Genomic DNA, 21,769 nt, shown 5'->3' on the forward strand with positions numbered 1-21,769 from the left:
TAGGATGCAGAGGGCATTTTAAAGCCATAGATTGGAGGAAAAGAGAAGAGGCCTGAAGAATGAGTCCTGAGACACTCCAGGAAGGATCTTCAAATAAGACTGAGTAGAAATGGCTGGTGAAGGAAAAGAAGAATCAAGAGGAAGTGGTGGCCCAGAAGCCCAGAGAAGGTTTTCATTAAGAAGAACAGACCAATTACCTGCATCAATCACTGCGGACAGCCCAGTAAGATGAGGACCAGGAAAAACAAGCATAGGGTTTAGCAGCATGTCGGCCCTAGTGGCCCTGACCATAGTGGAGAGAAGGAAGCGACTACAGCATTTCTGCAAGGGAGGACTGGAGGACAGGTGCCCCAAGTGCCCCAGGGGGTTCTCTATAAGGAAAGCAGAGAAACAGTAGCTGAAGGACGTGGGTCAAGAGAAGGCTTATCCAAGATGGACAACTGCAGCACTAAGAAAGCTGAAGTACTTCTTTCAGTCATTTTGGGGAATCCAAATTTAATGCAATTTTGGAGGTCAAAAAGAATGCTCATACAACCAAGGGTTTACTTTAACTAGGACTAAGAAATAAGACAAAAAAAAAAAAAAATAGGGGGCTTTCAGAACAGTGAGCTGAAGGTTAAATAAAATAAACTTTCACATAATCATTAAGAATAGAGATATTGGTCTTGGGATCACTTAAACAGTATAAATCTATTTATAAAGTTGGATTTACCTTGGTGTTATCGAATGCTAGCAGAAGTGTCCTGCCATTTGTTAAAAAGATTTCTACAGCATTATCTCTCAGTTGCCACCAACGCTTGTGAACTTCTTTAATTTCCTCATATGTCCAGGAAAATGATGCTGGTTCCAACTCTCCCTGCAGGCTCTAAGACAAAAGAAATAGAAGTGTTTGCTTTACATGAAATATAAATCAGAATTTTAATTAAAAAAATTTAAAAATATCAACATGAAATAAAAAATCCTTCTTTTGTGGCAAAATGAAAGATAAGATGAATACTCTCCCACTATAAATGCTAGATAAAACTTAGGAATAAAAAAAATTTAAGACTTCTTTTTAGGTCAGTTTTTTTTTTTTTAAAGAGAGAGAGAGAGAGAGAATTTTAATATTTTTTTTTATTTTTTAGTTATCGGCGGACACAACATCTTTGTCTGTATGTGGTGCTGAGGATCGAACCCGGGCCGCACGCATGCCAGGCGAACGTGCTACCGCTTGAGCCACATCCCCAGCCCTAGGTCAGTTTTAAACTTTTAAAAAAAAAAAAAAAAAAAAAAAAAAAAACTGAGCAAGTGAGTTCCCATGTGCCCCCTCCCCTAACACCACAGCTGCTTGCACTCAGTTTTTCAGCTATTAATATCTTACATTGCATGTGGAATACTCATTATAATTAATGAACTAGTATTGATTCTTATTTTTACCTGAAGTCTTCAGTTTATATGAGGCTTCATCCTTGGTATACATTCTTGTAATTGGCAAATGTAAAGTGAGATATTGAGAACAATTCACCATTAAAGAAACATTCAGAACAGTTTCACTGCCCTAAAACCCTTCTGGCTTGATCTATTCATCCCACCTAACACTGGCTACCACTGAGCTCTTCCCTGTTTCACTTTTTGGAGAATGTCATATAGTTAGAACCATAACTATGTAGTCTTTTCAGGTTAACTTTTTTTGCTAAGCAAATCTTTTAAATGCATAGCTGAGCCTAAAAGAAAAGAAGGCAAGTGAAATCCCCAGAGGGGGAAAAAAAAGAGCAGAAGTCACACTTTGGCTGCCTGGTTATGTGTGTGTTTGCAGGTATACACATGTATGCACAAATCCTGGTTCCAGAAATGAAATGAATGAACATCTATAACATACAAAAGATGAGGCCTGTGTTTTCTGGAATCAGAGTGTTGAACAGAGACTCTTTCAGAAAGCTAAAATCCATGACCAGACACATTCCCAGCAAAAGTACAGACGAAACCAGTGTGCCTATCAATAAAGAATACCAGGAAGTGTCCCTCCTTGGTCTGAGCTGTGTGGAGAACAGAAGGAGGCTTCTGAGAATTCAGACGCCATGCCCACACATGGGTCTGAGTCAAGTAGCCTGTCTGAGTGGCCTGGAGACCTCCAAGCTGTGAGACGCAGCTCCCGTGCTCAGAGCAATCCTACAAAGGCAAACCAGGGTCTCTGGAGGAACACTGCTGTGACTAGTGTGGCACTCTCGCAGATCAACACCCACCAGAGCCAGGGACCCTTCCCACTTGCCTGGGGGAGACTGAAAAAGTGACCCCTGGAAGGCCCTAATCCTAGCCTGCTCAGACAATCCCCCACATTCTGGAATTAGAGGTGGGGCCATGGGTCCTACACATCATACCATTACTGTCTCCTTCCAAAGTATAAAACCAAGAAAAACTGAAACAATGTGAGTATAATAGTTTATAAATTAAAACTGAATACATGAATTGTTACTCAATGCTTGTAATAGAGAAATCACAAAAAATGTTTGTAATTAAAGTATAAGACTTTATATCCTCAAATAAAGTGCCTCCTAGTTTTCCCCCTATTAATTTTCACTTTTGGAAAACTACGTTTGTCTACTCCTTTTGTGTTGGCCAACAGGAAACTCAGAGTGAAATTTAGAATTCAATTGCAATTAATATTTTACACCAAGTTCTCTATTTTCAAAAGCATGTTTAAATTTTTAAAATTTGAATTGCTATATTCTGTGTTTTCCCTGGGTCCCAAATAATTTTTAGAATAGAGTCAATACATTATAAATAAAATAAAAAAAATTAATGAAAGCATAATATTCTCAAATTTAAATAAAATTCCTCTTTGTTTAGCTTCAATGTCAATTCAATTCAACACACACAACTAAACATTCTTGTGCAAGGTACTTGTTAAGTGCTCTGCGTGAAATCAAACTGTACAAATGCTTAAATGCAAGATAGTAAATGTCATATAGGATGAAATAATACTATAAAAGCACAGAAGAAGGAAAGGTCCTTCAAGCTATCAAAAGGCAAAGGCATTTTTTAGAAGTCTTTAAAAGAAGGAAAATGTCATTTCTGGACACAGGAAAATGTGATCTCATATATCAACTATTAAATTATTTGGTTGATAAAAAGATACAACTTGAAAAATAAGTATACTTTTACTAACTGGGACAAACCCTGAGTTAATTTCTATATAAATCAGGAAAGAGTGCCTCTCAATTTGGGGGACTACATTAAATATTTTCTTGACTTTTTCACATTATTGGTTTTATAATCAAATTTGATGTTTTCATGAATTAATTACATTAAAAATATAGTCATCATTAAACCATATGTAATCTTATTTAATAGCCTTAGAAATTCAAGGCTTTAGGATTTTTCTAAAACAAAAACTCTTATTTCTCTTATTATAGGAATCTCAAAAAATATTTTAATGGTATACAAAGTAATTCAAATGGATTAAAAAGACTTACTATAGGAAAATATGAATTAAGAGTTCTTTTTTTTTTCTTTGGTATTGGGAACTTCTGGGCACTTAAGCACTGTGCCACATCCCCAGCCCTTTTTTTGTATTTTATTTAGAGGCAGGGTCTCACTGAGCTGCTTAGCTCCTTGCTTTTCACTGAGCTGTCTTTGAACTCATAATCCTCCTGCCTCGGCCTCCCGAGCTGCTGAGATTACAAGCGTGTGCCACCGTGCCTGGCTTAAGAGTTCTTTTATTTATTTTCTAATTAAGATCAGTATTTCTAGAAGAATAAGCTACGTGAATATCAGGATGACTTAAGTTATTCAATTACACAAAATTTTTCTTTCTTTTTGAAGGCAAAGGTACTTCATAGTAAATTGGGAGTGGTGGGGAGTAGCTACTTGTGGCTAACCAAGGACACTGCTGAGACAGAATGGACATAAGCTGAAGTAAGAGGAGCACTTTAGAATATGACACATAATAGTAACTGATGAGAGACAGAGGAGATGGCACAATCTTCTTTTTAAAATTATCTTTTAAAAATGTTTGTCATTCAGATTAATCTACACACGGAGTGACAATGGATAAGCCGTAATAGTTCTGCCTGCTCTCTCATAATGGATTATATATTTTTGAAATTTGTTTAGGCTTAATGTAAGTGAAAAGTAACTTAAGCCTCTACTCACCGAACTTTCAACTGTATCAGAAGCATTATCTTCCACAAAATACATTCCACATTTACCTGCAGAGTAAGAGTTTACAAACGTACACACACTGTTATCAGATATGATTAAAGCAGTACTTCTGGAGTCCTTGGGCTTGACTTTGAACTCTACATCTAGACATAGTTCCCAGCACTCAGTAAATATTTTTAAATGGTATCCATAAGATCTTGGGCAAGTTACTTAACCTCAATGTGTCTATTAACAAAAAGATGTGTATGTTGGGGAGGAGGCTGTAATTTATAGAATTATTGTGAAAATTAAATTAAAATATATAAAAATGCTTATCAGAAATGTCTGGCACTTAACACTACATAAATATTGGCTATTTATTATTATAATTATACTTTTTATATTACAAGCACATTGATTTGCTTTGTTTTGTCACACACTAATTGAAGTCAAGGGGTAAACCAAATTTTCTAGCAAAAGAGGATTAATAATAATCCTTAGTTGTTTTAACGATTGAAACATTCAATAGAGCAAAATAGCTCCCATTTTTTTCTGCTTCCTAGGCTGCCTGTTGCTAACACATACCATGTTTTAAAATGTTAGGAACTTCCCTGGGGCTCTGCTGCCAGCACGCTGGTCACCCTTGAGTACTGGGAGCCCATGCAGCAGTGGCATAGCTGGCTCTGAGAAGGATGGTATCTCCATCCATGGGATGGTGGGGCTCAGTCCCATCGAGCTCAGAGCTCCATCTTGGACCATGGAGGTTGCAGCTTTTTCAAATTTGAGTGTGCATTAGAGTCACAGAGAACTCATCCAAACACAGACTCCACCCTCCACAGAGTTTCCGATTCAGGAGTTCTGGGCTGGGGACCAAGAATGCATTTCTAGTAAGTTCCCATGTGATGCTCCTGCTGCTGCTGATTTAGGACCAGCTTTGAGCACAGCTGGCTGACAGCATACATACGGGCTCTTTAAAGGAATAGAGACCAAGTATTTATAACTATTTCTTCATTTCTTGAGGGAAAAAAAATCCCCATCAAATTTAACTATAAAAGTATTTATGAGCTAACAATCTTGGCCTTTCTCTCGGAAGCACAAGAAAGAATATAAATTATGAAAAATATCAAGGTATATAATATATATGTCTTATGTATAAGTGTATCTGTTAAAATAGTAGAAATATAAGTATACCAATATATTTTTATTTTAAAAGTCTAAATTGGTATATTGTAAAAGGAATGATTAGATTAAAAATGTGCACATATAAAGATATCAGATTAATTAAAATTAAAATTTTAATTATGTGTTTTCAGAAACCAAATGTCATCTCCCTCCCTCTACCTTCTTCCCTTCCTCCCCTCCTTCTTTCTTTCTAGTTCTGGGGGTTGAGCCCAGAGGTGCTCTACCACTGAGGCACACCCCCAGCCTTTGGATTTTTTATTTTGAAACAGGACCTCACTAAGTTACCCAGCCTGGCCTATACTTGTGACCCTACCTACTACCTTAGCATCCTGAGTGTATGTGCTGCTGTGCCTGGGCAAGATGTAATTTCTTATAATTTATAAGTCATAAGCTTTATAGTAGTCTCTCCTTATCAGTGGTTTTGCTTTTGATGGTTGCCATTACCCACAGTAAACCATGGTCCAAAAATATTAAGTGGAAAATTCCAGAAATAAGTCATTAAGTCATAAATTTTAAATTACATGTTATTCTGAGCAGCATGATAAAACCTTGTCCTGCTCCATTTTGCCTGAAACATGAATCTGCCCTCTGTCCGGTGCAGCCATGCTATATATGCTACCTGTCCATTAGTCACTTAGTAGCCATCCCAGTTATCAGATCGACACTTGTGGTGTTATAGTGCATTCAAATAACACTTATTCAGCTTCATAGTGGCCCCTAAGCAAAAGAATGGTGATGCTGGAAATTCAGATGTGCCAAAGAGAAGCCACAAGTGTTTCCTTTCAGGTGAAAAAACGAAAGTACAATAAAATATTCTGAGTTATTTTGAGTTATTCATGTAACTTTTATTATTAAATATTATTATCATTGCTCTATTTTATTATTAGTTACTGTTGTTAATCTTTAATGTGCCTAATTCACAAAGTTTTATCACAGGTATATAGGGAAAAAAAGTATATAGGGGAAAAAAAAAAGGATACACTGGGTTTAGTATGCTCTATGGTTTTAGGCACACACTCAGGGTCTAAGATGTATCTCCTGCAGATGATGGGAAACTATTGTCTATATAATGTCATAGCCATGTGGTATTAGAGAAAATTTATCTGATATAATGTAAATGTGTCAAAACACTTCAAATTATCTAAGGATAAATTGTGTATAAAATTCTTCAAAATTGACTTACCTAACAACAATTCACCAGCTGTCTCTCTAGATGGTGCAACGCTGATACACCTTCGATTTACTCTGGCAAAACATATTTAAAATCACTGTGATTAAATGTTTTGACCACTTTTAGAGTGTAAGTTTTATCTAGTGGAAGATTTCAGCAAAGTGAACTAGTGTTTCAATAGCATGAGGTATCTTGTCAAAACCCACGGGACAATACTATGCCATTTCTTAACATTCCAGTGGAGGAGGAAAAGACTGAATCCTTTAGAAATGCTTATAATCCCTGTATATACAATATAAGGGTTTGGCTATGTAAAATAGACTTCAATGTCTCAGATCTTCAGTAAATAAATAGATATTGTTTGATACCACTGATACTTCAATACATAAAGAAAACCTAGTATACTAGGGGATCGTGGAGTCAGAACTAAGTTCTCTATTCTTTTGTCAAGTCACTTATTTTTTTGAGGCTTAGTTTTTTATATATAAACTGGGCATGAAAATAATAGCAATCCCAGCAACTGTAGTGATAATACTATCAATAGTTAATATATACTGACAAACATAACACTAAATGCTATGAAAATTTGAGTATGATTATTTCCCTTCTTTAATAGGTAAGGAAACTGAGGGAGAAAGGCTAATAAGTAACTTGCCCAAGATCAGATCACTAGGAAGAATTGGTTCTGGAATTTGAATCTTTAATTGCTACAATATATTGCCTGTTGATGAGATCACCAGCAGCTCTATCTACTCTATAAAGAGCTATAAAAAAAAGTCAACTACAAAAATATAAGTATGCTAACAAAGGTCAGACACAGTATGACAACTGAGATGTAATAGACTGTGCTATCAGTAATGCCATTTGGAATTTGGCTATCCAACCATGTCCTGTTTTGAGCCTCTCTTGTTTAGGACTTTTCTTAAAACCACAGCATTATATAAAATGAATACTACAGCAATGCTACAAAAAACCATACATTCACAAGAAAGTGAATGTCTGTGGATTCAAATTTACCTTATAGATTCACTTGCAGCTTTGTCTTTGACAGTAGAAGAGAAAGAGGAATGAGTTTTGTCTTCAAACAGGTAAGAGAGTGGTGGTTTGGCCACATCTATTGGGGAAGACATACATATTATCTAATGACCAGTTATCTGCCTTATTAATGTGCTGAGGAAGAAGCCACTATTACCTTCTGATTTTTGTCTATCTCTCAGTAGATACTTATTTGGAATAGTTAAGTAACATCTCTGCAAACGTCTCCTCTCTCGGTTTGGCCCTTCTGTGGGATCCAACTGCCATGAGGTTGGATAGTAGATGGGGTCATACCAGACAGCTCTGAAAGTGAAAAAAAGGAACATTTTAATTGGCCACCCAATTAAAGTCATTGAAGTCTATTTTACATAGTCTATTTCTAACAGCCTTAAAAATCATGATAGAAATTGAGTAAATAAAAATCGCAATGGATCTATTAAATTAAAAAAAAAACAGGCTAGGGATTGCATATACATAGAACAAAAGGATAATATAAAAAATGTGTATCCTTCTGCTCCTGAGTTCCAGTTTCTGAGCACCCTTCTGGAGCAAGCTCTGCTTCTAGTTTCTTGTGTCTACTCAATTTTTATAAAGGACATATCACCCCTACTATGAAAACTTTAGCAACATAATATAATACATTAGATTTTATATGGTTAACTAATGAAAAAAACTTTTTTCCAAATTAACTTTTTACATTTCCCATTGTGTCTATTACCTAATATAAAAAATTAGCTTTTTTGTGATATGTATCACTTACAAAATGTTTTAAAATCAATTTATATTTTAGCTGACAAGAATATTAAATATTAAATATATTTTTAGAAATAAATAAGAGGGCTGGGGTTGTGACTCAGCGGTAGAGCCTAGCACATGTGAGGCCCTGGGTTTGAGCCTCAGCACCATATAAAAAACAAACAAACAAATAAATAAAATAAAAATGTTATGTCCAACTACAACTAAAAAATAAATATTAAAAAAATAAATAAATAAGAGAAAAATCACTCTTAATCCTACTACCCTAAACTTTAGATTCTTTCATTTTTAAACATGCATGTTTTTAATTTGCAGTTAAAACCATGACATATATATTTCTATGTCCTGCCTTCTTTCACTGAACACAGCGTAACCTTCATTATCATCTTTTCAAGTGTCTGCTGAATATCACGCTGAGTGGACGCATCATGATGTATTTAACCAAGTTTCTAGTACTCTTCATTTACATTCTTTTCAATCAATTCACTAGTGTGACTGATACAGAGATGGAAACCTTTATGTTTATTGTCTGATGTATATTGAATATTTTCCTTATGATAGAATCACTGAAACATTTTTAGAGTTAGAAATGTTTGTGGGGAAGCTGGGTATGGTAGCACATGCCTATAATCCCAAGGGTTCAGGGGGTTGAGGCAGAAGGATTGCAAGTTCAAAGCCAGCTTCAGCAACTTATCGAGCCCTAAGCAACTCAGTGAGACCCTGTCTCAAAATACAAAATAAAAGGACTGGGGATGAGGTTCAGTGGTTTAGAGTCTCTGGGTTCAATTCCCAGCACAAAAACAAAACAAAACAAAACAAAAAGAATGTGGGGTTCTGACATAAATTGTCACAGTGTACAATGCCACCAGACCTCTGCCCAAGGATAATTAATATTCTCAGTTACTATCTTGCTGTGAATACTAGCCCCTGAAAAAATATTTTTAATGTAAAAAGTAAAATGGGGTATCTGAAAGCTTAAAAAAATCAAATTAGCCTCCAGCAATACTGAATGCTTTCCTATTTGCTTATTAGCTCTATTTGTTTCACATGAGGAGTATGTTCATATCTTTTTTTTTTAAATATGCAGTGCTTCAGAGATCTGCATGTCATCCTGCTGTGCAGAGGCCATGCCAACCTTCTCTGTATTGTTCCAATTTTAGTACACGTGCTGTTTGTGCTTTTGCTTTTTTTGAAATTAAGGATTATGATATTTTCCTTTTAAATATGCATAAGGTTTCTAAACAATAGAAATATTAACTCCTTGACAAACTTGCTAAAAATAGACTTCAATGCTTTTTCATCTTTAACTACACTAGAAAGAAATTAAAGTTCAAAATCAATAATTTCTTTTCAGTTTCTTCTGTTGCATTAGAGCTTAGAAAGTTACCTACTCTTCAGAGTTGATACTCTATTTTCTTCCTCATTATAAACTTTTTGAATTTAATTCTTTCATCTACCTTTAATTTATCTCAGCATGTAATAGTGTATTTTAGTACCCTAAGTCATACAAATCAATTTTCTTAAATAATTTAAAAAATAATACTTAAATTTCCCTCTTTTCAGTACTCATAATGCATCTTCTAAATCACATTAAACAAGTCTTAGTTAGACAAAGATCATTTTTTTCAATTATCCTACTTCAGTGATTTTCCTATTCATTTGCAAAGACCGTATTTTAAAATTAAAGTAAATTTTACTGTCTGAAAGAGCTAATGCCCCCCTTACATTTTTTCTCCAAGAATTAAAAAAAAAAAACTCTTATGATTATTCTTCAAAATAAAAAAAGAAAACACTTGTGATTAAACAAAAAATGTTTAAGCTATTGAAACAATTTTGTGAATGTGAATTCCTGAGTGAAAACAGTGTTTAATACCCACTTACAGAACCCACAGGTAAACAACTTTAAGCCACCTCTCCTGCTCACCTATCATGTGTCAGCTGCTGAATGAGCTCCTGCCAGTGTCTGCTGGCACTCAGGTCAACTTTGTACATTCCTCGGATGTGCTGGATCACCTTTTTCCTCTCAATTCCCTGGGAAAGAGACACTGCCTGTGTGATATCTGCAGCTATTTTAGATATATCCTTTGATTTTGAATCGAGACGCTGAAAGAGACTAAATAATAAGATTGTCCATAAGTTCAGTGAATATGGAATATTAAATATTTATCAAAACACAGTACTTTTAAACTGAAAGATTACTCGAGGGTTGGGAGTATAGCTCAGTGGTAGAGTTCTTGCCTGGTATGCACCTTGCCCTGCGTTTGATCTCAGCACCACAAACACTGCCCCACCTCCCAAAATCTCAGAAAACCAAAAACCAAACCAAATCAGAAAAGCTAAAAGTATACATGAGACCTAAGGATTGCCACAGGATATGACTTGGGAACACATAAAATCTTACCTTTGCTGATTATTATTAACTGTTTTCTGCCAGGAAGCTTTGTTCACGCCTTCTTCAGTTTCATATTTCTTTTGTTCCTAAAAGATTTGTATGATAATATATTACATAAAATTTCTTTCTTGTCATGTGCCAATGTTATGGTATGGAGGCCAAGAAACTAATTTTAAAATCAGTTACCCAAGAAAAAGTATCTTCAGACCAGAATATTTAAAATATATAAGGCACCTAAGTAATGCTAGCACTATCCTTTATTACTGTATGATTTGGGTTATAGAAGTGAGGGTAGAAGAGTTCACTTCTAAACTGGATGGAATAACAATGCCACCTGCTCCCCTATTTTGCCTTTTCACTGAAGAACCCATAACTCAAGGTATAGATCAACTTGCTTGTCACCATAAGAATTTTCCCTTCACTGAAGGCTACTGACAATGGACAAGGATGACTGTACAGAGAATAAAAAACTCCTTAAGATACCAACTTTTTTTCTCTCAAAGTGAAAAAGCACCATATGTTAAAAAAAAATCACTTAAAGTTTACCATCAGTGATACTCTACAATTAAAACATTTTTCAAAATCATACTCAATGGTAATGGGAACAATCATGGTTCCACTGACTCACCTCTTTGATCATTTTAATAAGGTCTGGTTTTGATGGTGTGCTGGGAGGGATGCACTTGTGACCACATAATTTTAAAGTATTCATCAGTAGTTCTGCTGTGTCTAGTTCCTCTTCAGTCAGCTCGTCTTGGTGATTATGTATCAACTCTGACAAATACAAAACTAACTTGGCTCCATGCTTTAAAAAAATAATATTTTTTTTAGTAATAAGGAATTTTTATTTCTTCCAAATAAATTATTTAATAGTAAATTAAATTAAATTGCTAGACTGATTTGTTTGAATCTGATCTGAATATATCAGGTACAAAAGACATCTCCAGGGACAAATGAAAAAAATTTAATTAGGCACTGGATATTTGATGACATTTTTTTAGGTGTAATGATGTTATTATTGCAGAACAAAATGCCTTTAAACAAAAAATGTAGAAAATGCCATGATTTTCATATTTTACTTTAAAATAACTTAGAAAAAGAAGACATGACTATAAAACAATAAAAATACTAATGAATGTTAAATCCAGGTGATGGTGACATGGTGTTCATTATACTACTCTATCTCTGTATATTTGACATTTTCCGTTTTAAGAGGTTAAAAAGTAGCACACTAGCTAGCTAACTTTGGGGGACAGAATTTTGGAGAGGATTTGTTAAAGGAATACAAGATATGGGAATATAGCTGGGGATACAGAAAAAGACTTCTTAGTTTTTCTCAGAGAAAGAAGGGAAACTTTTTTTAAAAACCATAAATGTTAAAGAAATATGCTTATCCATTCATTTTCTTTTGATTTTTGCTCAGTAGAAGAGAAGTTGGTGAAATTTCCAAAACAAAGCCTATCTTGGCTCATCTATTCACTGCTCTCAGAGAGAGCAAGAGGTGGAAAGCTCTGGAGCCAGCAAGATCTGAGCACCGAGTTCCACACGCATGTTCAGGGGAGTGGTTTGGGTCAGTCTTCTACAAGCAGCCCCTCAACCAGAATTAGAGCATTACATAAGGTAGACAATTGTCCTATGCAGTCCAAACTGAAACCCAACTTGGGCTCGTGCTTTTCAAAGTACATGTATGAAGACATGAATTGGTATGAATATACTTTTTATACAACCAGAGGAATGAAAAATTGTGCTCTATATGTGTAATAAGGATTGTAATGCATTCCACTGTCATATATTAATAAAAAAATTTAAAAACACAACAACAAAAATAAATAAAATAAAGTGACCCTTCCATGTTATCAGATGGTAATGTGTATACAATATATTAATTTTGTGAACAATTTAAACATGTCCATTTTACTTTAAAATTTTGCATTGATACCAATACCACTGCACTTGGTTTTACGACATTTTAAACTGAGAACAGTATTAAATGTCAACAGATGGATCTGGAAATGATTACATTTTGGGTAATATTTAAATTAACATGGAATCACATCACGTAATTTCCCCAAAGCTAAGATGAACACATGCAATGGTGAAAATATCAAACTCATTTTAATGCAACATTTAGTTGCATTAGTCACAAGACAGCTGTCACCTGACCAAAAGAGGAAAAGGAACAGATGCTGTGTGAGTAAAAGCTTGAAGAGTTGGCAAATAAAGAAAAATGGTAAATGACTGGAATATTTTCATACATGTCTTAAAAGTAGCATTCCTGATATAACTTGTAAAATATTTCAGTTTAGTATTTGGTGGCATTCTAAAGTTATCTTGAAAGACTATCAGAAATGTTTTTATTCATTCTGAATATGCAAAGAAACACATGATTTTCTTTAACACTAAGTTGTTCCTAATATCTCATTTTAACATCCTCTGATCAATTGGTTCATTGATTATAGTTTCTGGGACTATAAAAGGTGTTACTGGGGGTAGATGCAAACATTTTTCTTTTTTAATTAGCCCTCACAAAACAGATTTCTTGGGAGGCTTGGGGTAGGAGAATGTCTTGAAACTATGAGCTTGAGACTTAAGCAACAGTAGCAAGACTTAAGCTCAAAAACAAAAAGGAACTGACTCTATTAAACATGTATCCCTACAAAATAATAAAACGCCAAAGGGCATAAAATAAAAATTTTCAATGAAGGTTCTCAGAAGGAAGAGTTCTAAATGGACTATACAAAGGGAGGATGGTTTTGAAGGTGCTATGGAGTGAGCTGGGTCTAGGGATGAATAGGGGAAGGGGCTCATGGACACAGGAGAGGGCACTGTGCATAAAGCAGCATGGCAGTAGGTTGCACAGGATGTGAAGAAGCAACAAGAGAAGTGACAGTACTACCTAGAAGGAGTGGAGACTACAAACTGATCTGCTGTAGCAGACATGGGGCTTTAAGACCCAAGCAGACTACAAATGGATGCTATCTTGTATGCAGGTGAAATCTCTGCACACCACCACATAACAACCTGCGGACACACTCTTAAGTAAAGCAAGTAAGGGCAGAAGAGGCTTTTCTGCTTACTACCTTCCTGTAGGCTGAGTAGAGGGGGTGATACCGACAGAGGTATGTGTGCGGTTGTGGACAGACTTGGTTATACCTTTAACAGAAATAAAATAAATGAACACACTACCTACAGGGAGAAGGAGGAGGGGAGGGCACAGGTAAAAAGCCAGAAGCTCTCTGAATATGCTGTTTCACAATCTGCTTTGGGAAAATTAAACAAATTAAAAAAAAATTTAAATTTAAAAATTAAACAAAAACCCAATGGAATCTGTAAAAATAGAAAATAAAAAGAACCTAACTAGTTGGTTAAAGTTGATGGCATTAACCAAATAAACTATTTTAAGTTATTTTATAATACTTCATTTTCAACATATACTTCTAATAGTAACCTAAGAACAAAGAGAACCACAAAGGAATCTTAGGTTACATCTAGTGGGATTGTTATTAGTGGTAACATTAGTTACCATCACTAATTATAACTGTTAGTGATGATCTTATTTTGAAAATATTATATATACAGAAAAACAAAGCAAGTAATTATGTTAATGTCATCTGGATTGTCATCATTAATAAAAAGAACTACAAATATAAAATCCACAAAAAGGAAAAAGTTATCAGATGAACTCATGATATCTGTTTCTAAAAAAAAAAAAAAAAAAAAACCTATTTCCTAGCTTTGTCCACTAAAGTGACTGAGAAGAAATAAAAACCTAGAGGAAATGAATGCACTTAGTACCTAGAATTGTAGTCCCTAAATACTGTGATCTTGAGAAGAAGAACAGGGATTTCTTGGGGAGTGTGGTTCAGGTTGTGAGAAAGAAAATCTACAGGAGACTTGGGACATCTTTCTGTGCCAGAAATCAGGGAAGTCCATCTTATTAAATTGTAAAAAGTGGAAAAGGCCATGTTAAAAGGACACAAAAACTTCAATCTCTGCAGCATTAGTTTGAATATCAAATAATAATAACTTTAATAGATTAAAACACATAAAATTTATTTTAAACTACTTGAGTCCATAAAGATCCCTCAAATTGAAACAATATAAAAGTTAGAGGGTACAAGGGAATCAACTCATTACTTTAAAATTTAATAAATAGGAAAAGAAACACAGGCTGGGGGAGTAACTCAACGGTAGAATGTTTGCCGGGTTTACACCCCCAGCACTATTAAAAAAAAAAAAAAAGTAAAAACAAACATTTATTCTGCCTTTCCTTCACTGAATATTTTAAGGTAGTCAAATAATTGACAAGGGAAAGTTTTTCTCTATGACAAATTTTAACAAATAGATAGTAAAGGAATGAGAAACTCACGGAAATGACTATTTTCTAACTCCTAGGGGAGAAGCAGAATTTGGCAATTATCATTCATGACTGGTATGCTATTTAGGTTAAAGATGGATGGTACACTACAGACTGGAGGGATCAGGCAAAGCAGAGCAATCAGAGCAATCTGTGCCCCCTGCACTGATATGAGAGCAACCCAAGAACACGGGGATCCAGCCCAGCCTGTGATCCAGAGCCACAGGGTATGGTCACTGGGTAAAATCTGCAATGTGAGAAACTCTACAGAATAAGAGACCCTGAAAAATACAATGATGGAAGAGAATTGATGTAGATTAAAAATATTTAAAACACCAAACAAATGCAATATGTGGGCACTGCTTGTATCCAGAATCAAGCAAATTAATTATTTAAAAAAATAGAAAAAATTGGGAAAATTTCAATACTGATTGGGTATTAAGTGGTAATAATAAATTACTATTGATATTGCTGAGAGTGGCAGGTAAAAAAGGTCTTTACCAGTTATAGATACAAACTGAGGTATTTCTAGGTGAAATGATTAGATATCTGAGATTTGCTTCAAAATATTACAAAGAAAAATCGTAGCTGGGTAATGTCCTATGGGACCCTTTCCTGATTCTCCCAGGTTATAGATATGTTTGAAAACTCCCATAAGACGCTTTTTAAAATCAGGTACAGTAATTTGGTGTGGAGGTGGCAAGAAGGTTATTACAGAAAGCAAGGAAATCGGCAAAGTCTGAGCTAGACTGGGAAGACAGACCACAGAGAAAGGGATGCATCTGAGAGACACAGCAAGTAGGTGACTGGCCCTGGCGACAAAATGGATTTAGAAGGAAGTCAACAAGCTGAGTCCAACAGTAATGTCACTGACACATGGACTAGGAGGAGGCGATTGATGGGGAAAAGAGGGTTGCTAACACCAGGGTTGATTTTTTAAAAAATATTTTTTTAATTGTAGATGCACACACAATATCTTTTTTTATTTTTATGTGGTGCTGAGGATCAAACCCAGTGCCTCACATATGCAAGGCAAGCGCTTTGCCACTGAGCTACAGCCTCAGCCCCCAGGGTTGATTTTTGATGGATAGAAACATTGCTAAGTAAAAGGAAAGAAAAAAACACCACCTCAAAATTTCCACAGAAGGGAACAGGAAAAGGAAGATAATCAGCGCCCTCTTGCACTCGAGACTCTCAGCTGGAAAGAGTGCCTGAGGGTATCCCAGGAAAGTCTCAACTCTATATGATGTATTTCAGTTTTCTAGGTATTAAAGGGATGCCTGTTCTTTTTAAATATGTCATCAATTAACTTTTTTACTGAGGAACAACTATTGACAAAATCTACAAATAGATACTAAATACTTATTTCTAGGAGGTTTTTTTTTTAATTAGAGTTTTACAGTCATACATAGTAGTTGGGTTCATCCTGACAAATTCACACATGCGTGGAATCTGATTGCAACTCACGACCCACCTTTTCCTCCTTTCCCCCTCCCCTGCCCATTCTCTCTCCTCTGCTCTATGTAACCACTGCCTAAAACAAGCTATTGGAGTCTTACTTTTATCACCCTCAAAATCTCCCTCATGACCCCTTCCAGGCAATTCCTTTCCCCACCACCACTTCCACAGACACTGCTTTCCTGAAGCCTATCACCATACTTAGTTTCTCCTGTTCCTGGACTTGAAATGAATGACCACAGACTGTGTAGTCACTTGTGCTTGGCTGTCCCCTCACCAACTCAGCTGTGTTGAGATTCATCCACGAGGGCAGGGCTATCCGTAGTCTGTTCGTCTTTACTGTTGCACAGCAGTCTGCTGTACAAACACACCACACATTGCTTATACATCTACCTCTTGTACATATTTAGGTTATTGCCAGGATTTTATGAAAAAGGCTGACGTGGATATTTTTGTATAAGTCTTTTTATGGACATACATTTTAGTTTCTTTTGGGTAAATATCTGAAAATTGCATAGCAGGGTCAAGAGTTATGCATATATTTAATTTTATAAGAAACTATTTAGCAGACCTCCAAAAGGTTCAATGTACCATTTAAACTCTTCATTGATTGCTTTTACTTATACTAGGAATTGAACCCCAGAACACTTAATCACTGAGTCACATCCCCAGCCATTTGTATTTATTTGTTTTTTGATTTAGGGTCTCACTAAGTTGCTTAGGGCCTTGGTAAACTGCTGAGGTTGGCTTTGAATTTTCGATCCTCCTGCCTTGGTTTCCCGAATGACTGGGATTACAGGCATGCACCACTATGCCTGGCTCCACTGATAACTCTTAAGGTGACATTATTTATATTCTAAATGTTCTTTTAACTGCTTTTGATCATTCCAAATTTTTTTCATCATAACTGACTGGACATTTTTTGAAATATGCTGTATGTACTCTTACTTGAGATACTCAGTATAAGTGTTTCATAGATAATAAAATGCTTTTAAAAAGGCTTCCAGTTATTTAAAAAAACACTCCAAGATATGATAATAAATTACAAAGGATCTTATAAGAACTCAGACTCAGAACTTCCTAATTTCAGCACTGAAAAAAGATTGGGAAATAAACAGAGAAACCAAATCAACCCGCATAAAACAATCTAACAAAAGACCTCAGGTTAATAGCTTGGTAAGAATATTATATTCATGACATTAATCATAAAAATACAGTTTAATTTCAGTTCTTGTTTTGAAAACTTTACTTGCTTACTTTTATCAAATGCTGAGATACTTACTTGCAGGGATGGGCTGAGACAGTCTCGAAGTATTTCCTGATGATTTGGTTCATGAACTATTTCAAATATCTGCTTTCTTTCTTGTGCAGTGTGGGCTGGTGATAAAATATGCACAAGTAGTCTTCCAAGCTGCATTCGGAAGGTTTCCTTACAAGATGATAGAATTTTAATCCACTGTTGCTTAGAACCATTGACTTTACTTGAACCCTTAAATCAAAATAGGAATGAATTAGAATCAGACTTCTTAAGTGATAATATACAAACTTCATATAGCCCTAAAGATGATAGAGCACGTTTCATTCTAGATTTTAAAAAATTCTAGAATTAAAACAATATTCAAAGTTAGACATATTTGTACCCATACAGGTGGGAGTTTAAGAGAGATGGAGATGCAATGACATGTATAGTAGCATTATTCAAAATTGCCAAGAAGTGGAAACAATCCAAATATCCATTAATGGATGCATGTATGAACAAAATGCAGTCTATACATACAATGGGATATTATCCAATTTTAAACAGCAGTCAAGTGCCCACACATATTTCAACATGGGTGAACCCTGAAAACAGTATGCTAAATAAAATAAGCTGCATACAAATGGACAGATATCATGTGATTTCACTTATATGAGGCATCTAGAACAGTCAAATTCTTAGAAACTGAAAGTGGTTATTGGGGGTGGGTGGGACTGGGTAATGGGAGTTATCGTTTAATAGGAACAGTTGTAGTTTGGGATAATGAAAAAGTTCTAGAGATAGTGGTGCACAAAAACATGAATTACTTAATGCCACAAGTTTGTGCTCTTTAAAGTGGTTAAAATGGTAAATTTTATGTTACACACATATTATCAATTAAAAAAAAAAGAGAAAGATGGATGAAAAAGCTAAAGTTTTATGCCATTTAAACAATTACCAAGGGCTTAGTATTGTAAATTAAAAATTAAACCAAAAACAAAATTATCAAAGAGCAATGGCAGATACACCCACTTTCACTTTACAATAAAGGAAAGGATTCATAATAAAGAATTAGTACCACAACATTTAGCATAACATTCACAAATTAAGAAAGTATATAAGCTGACCATCAATTTTCCCTAACAAATGACTACCTCAGTTGTTTCAACCACTGAAGTTAGCCAACTTCTGGTTAAATCACTTGCCTTGAGTTCAAAATTGGAATTGATTCTGAGTTTGGAAAATGACTTTCCAATTACTCTAAGTCCTAAGAGCCCTGTGTGAGTGACTTAATTCTATGTGAGTCTGCAGTTTGTTTTGCTGTTCAGAGCTGGACACTAAAACATAAAATTTAGATTTAGAGAGTGTCAAAATCATGATTTATGAGTTCTGCTAGAACTGGATCAGTGTTAGTTATCTATGGCATGAACTGACCATGGAAGCCCAGGTGTGATAAGAATAAATGGAGCCTGATGCAGCCAGTATTCTCTAAATCATTCTTAAGGTGTTGTATGTGTTTACTCCAAGATCTAAATTTCAAAATTCAGAAACTCAAGAGTATGGCTGTAAGTAAAGTCCTTTAAAAACCGGCTGATATGGGCTGAAACTATGGCTCAGTGGCAGAGCGCCTGCCTACCATGTGTGAGGCACTGGGTTCAATCCTCAGCACCATATTAAAAATAAACAAATAAAATAAAGGTATTGTGCCCATCTACAGGAAAAAAAACAAAACAGGCTGTTGATTAATATCTCAGAGTAATCATCAAAGAGTTCCTCTTTTCTGATACTGATCTTCCTAGACTACAAGATTAGAAAAAGGCTTTCAGGGTACAGATCTAGAAACCAAGGTTGCATGAGGTGAGTCATTTTGGAATGGGGAAATCAGCAATATATATTATTTGATTATTAAAATTTTAAGTTGTTGGAGTTTCAGAAGACTCTCTGAAAGAGCACAAAGAAATAGATTTTGGAAATGTAGTACATAAACATAAAACCTCTATTCCTTTTGTGTGAATGAACATTTCCCAAGTGATATACTTACAATAGATACCTTGAATCCCTCAACCAGGTAGGTGAACATCTCTCTTTGAAATGGGTTGAAAACAGAAGGCTGTTCATGATGCATATTTTCCTCAGAAATTTCAGTCTGGGAAATTGAGGTCTTGTTTTGAGTTGCATTTTCTGGAGTTCTTAAAATGTCAATAATGTCTAAATTAAACTCTTTGAATTAAAAAAAAACAAAAACTATTAGTCAAATCACAATACTTCCATTATAAGTGATAATTATGCTTGTAAAAATATTTTATGCAATTACTAATTCAATTATCACAATATAAATGTGGGGGGGGGTATTCAAGACAGTATATACAGTATAGTAGAGGAAGAATTCACCTAAAATAATGCAGATTTAAAAATACATTAAGTCACGAAATCATAAATAAAAGATTTAACTTACTAGTAAAGATGAGTTAAACTGCAAAATTATTAGAACCGTAAGACTCTTGTACAAATCAAACATAAAGACCTCATAATAATTTGCATTAGCTAGATCTGCAGAACTGTTTCACTGTATGTACAATCCAATTACTGTGATAATCCTGGTTCAGTTTTGGAGTATAGCCTGGGAACTGTTACCCCAAATGTAAATTACAAAAGTTAAGATAAAATATCCCCCTTGGGTTTTCTGCTTTTCTAGTGATTAACAATCATTCTTTTCTTTTCCCTGCCTTTCTGAGGTTACCTAAATTTTTTTTTCCCAGCTTTATTGGGGCATGATTGAGAAACAGACATTGTGTATGGTGGGTATTTAAAGTGTAAATGTGATGCACTGGCTTACATATACATTATCAATGATGCCTCAATCAATCTGCTACCTACTACACACTTCTATCTATATAACATTCCTTTTTTGAGATATGGTCTTGCTGTGTTGCTCAGGCTGGTCTCAAACTCCTGTCACTGTCCTGATAGTGACATTGTACTATAGTTTTGCAAGATTCACTGGGGGAAAACAAAGTAAAAGGTACACAGGATCTCCCTATTATTTCTTAACAACTTAATGTGAATCTATAATTACCTTAAAAGAAAAGTTAAAATATTAGAAGTACCAAATTACTCTAAAATCAACAGTCAATCTAGGATTCCATTTAACATATTAAAAATCATCCTTTTATTCCAGACTATCCATTCCAGGTAAGAAATTCCTTTAATAATGTAGACGTTAAGAACAGAAAAAAAATGCAGTTTAAAAATTTGAAACCTAATGGGTGCCCTCTGAAGGTACTTTTCTTTACATTCGCTGTCTGAGGAAGGACAAGCCAATTCTGCCGTCCTACCTTGGTAAATAATCCTGTTGACTGCTAGGACAGTGAGCCTCTGCAGCCTCTGGGCGAGCTCTGCCTCAGTGGCCTGGCTAGGGCTCTCCTGGCTCATTCTTCTCTGCATCATGGTGTGGAGCTCGTCGCTGGCCACTGAGCGCATTTTTGTCAGAAGAGATTCTGTCTGAGCCAGGGGATATTTTCTAGGACCTTCAAGTATATAAATGAAAATGTGCAAAGCCAGTGTTAACAACAATCAAGAAATCTACTTTTAATACAACTTTTTGGTTATTAGACCACAAAAAGACAGACTTATTTATCATAAAATAAATTTATACAAGGGAAAGAAAGAGAAAAAAATTAAAAGAAAGTGATATTTTCCCCTTTTCCAAGAAGTGCAACAGTACTTCTGGTTCTGAAGTCCAAAATAATCAGGTCAAAGCCCATGATATAGTTTAACAGGAAGAATATCATTTTTGAATGTTTGAGTCTTCTGAAATATTCAAAGTTTTAGATGGGCATAAGTGGTTCAGAATGTTTTGGTAAAATAATTTTCAAATACTGTTTCACTTCCCTGTGTTTCAAAATCATCAACAGAGTTTTAAAGTATGTCATGTTTAGTAAGAATGTTACTATTTCTGGATAATTACTGTTGTTGGATTTTAAAAAGTAGTTTTGAAAATTATATATGATGACAAAGTAGAAATTAGCCAATAAAAGTGAAGAGATCAGAAGGGTGAATGCA

At 35.1% G+C, this 21,769-nt stretch overlaps 1 protein-coding gene and 1 non-coding gene across 4 annotated transcripts in view; both read right to left on the reverse strand.

Moving 5' to 3' along the window:
- Lyst (lysosomal trafficking regulator) overlaps window positions 1-21,769 on the reverse strand; it is a 161,233-nt gene that overhangs the window by 42,429 nt on the left and 97,035 nt on the right. For all 3 annotated transcript variants that reach the window (XM_027947958.2, XM_071619842.1, XM_071619843.1), the window contains 11 exons: window positions 21,043-21,234; window positions 19,749-19,927; window positions 17,753-17,959; window positions 11,284-11,460; window positions 10,665-10,741; window positions 10,188-10,376; window positions 7,665-7,810; window positions 7,490-7,586; window positions 6,485-6,546; window positions 4,132-4,187; window positions 713-865 (listed from right to left, as the gene is read on the reverse strand). In XM_027947958.2, coding sequence (XP_027803759.2) covers window positions 713-865; window positions 4,132-4,187; window positions 6,485-6,546; window positions 7,490-7,586; window positions 7,665-7,810; window positions 10,188-10,376; window positions 10,665-10,741; window positions 11,284-11,460; window positions 17,753-17,959; window positions 19,749-19,927; window positions 21,043-21,234 — 1,535 coding nt within the window. The remainder of the gene's footprint in view (window positions 1-712; window positions 866-4,131; window positions 4,188-6,484; window positions 6,547-7,489; window positions 7,587-7,664; window positions 7,811-10,187; window positions 10,377-10,664; window positions 10,742-11,283; window positions 11,461-17,752; window positions 17,960-19,748; window positions 19,928-21,042; window positions 21,235-21,769) is intronic.
- LOC114102583 (U6 spliceosomal RNA) lies at window positions 9,339-9,441 on the reverse strand. The gene has a single exon (XR_003584535.1). It is a non-coding gene; the product is annotated as a U6 spliceosomal RNA (small nuclear RNA).

This window comes from Marmota flaviventris, chromosome 12 (assembly GCF_047511675.1).
Source record: "Marmota flaviventris isolate mMarFla1 chromosome 12, mMarFla1.hap1, whole genome shotgun sequence".
Taxonomy (NCBI): Eukaryota; Metazoa; Chordata; class Mammalia; order Rodentia; family Sciuridae; genus Marmota; species Marmota flaviventris.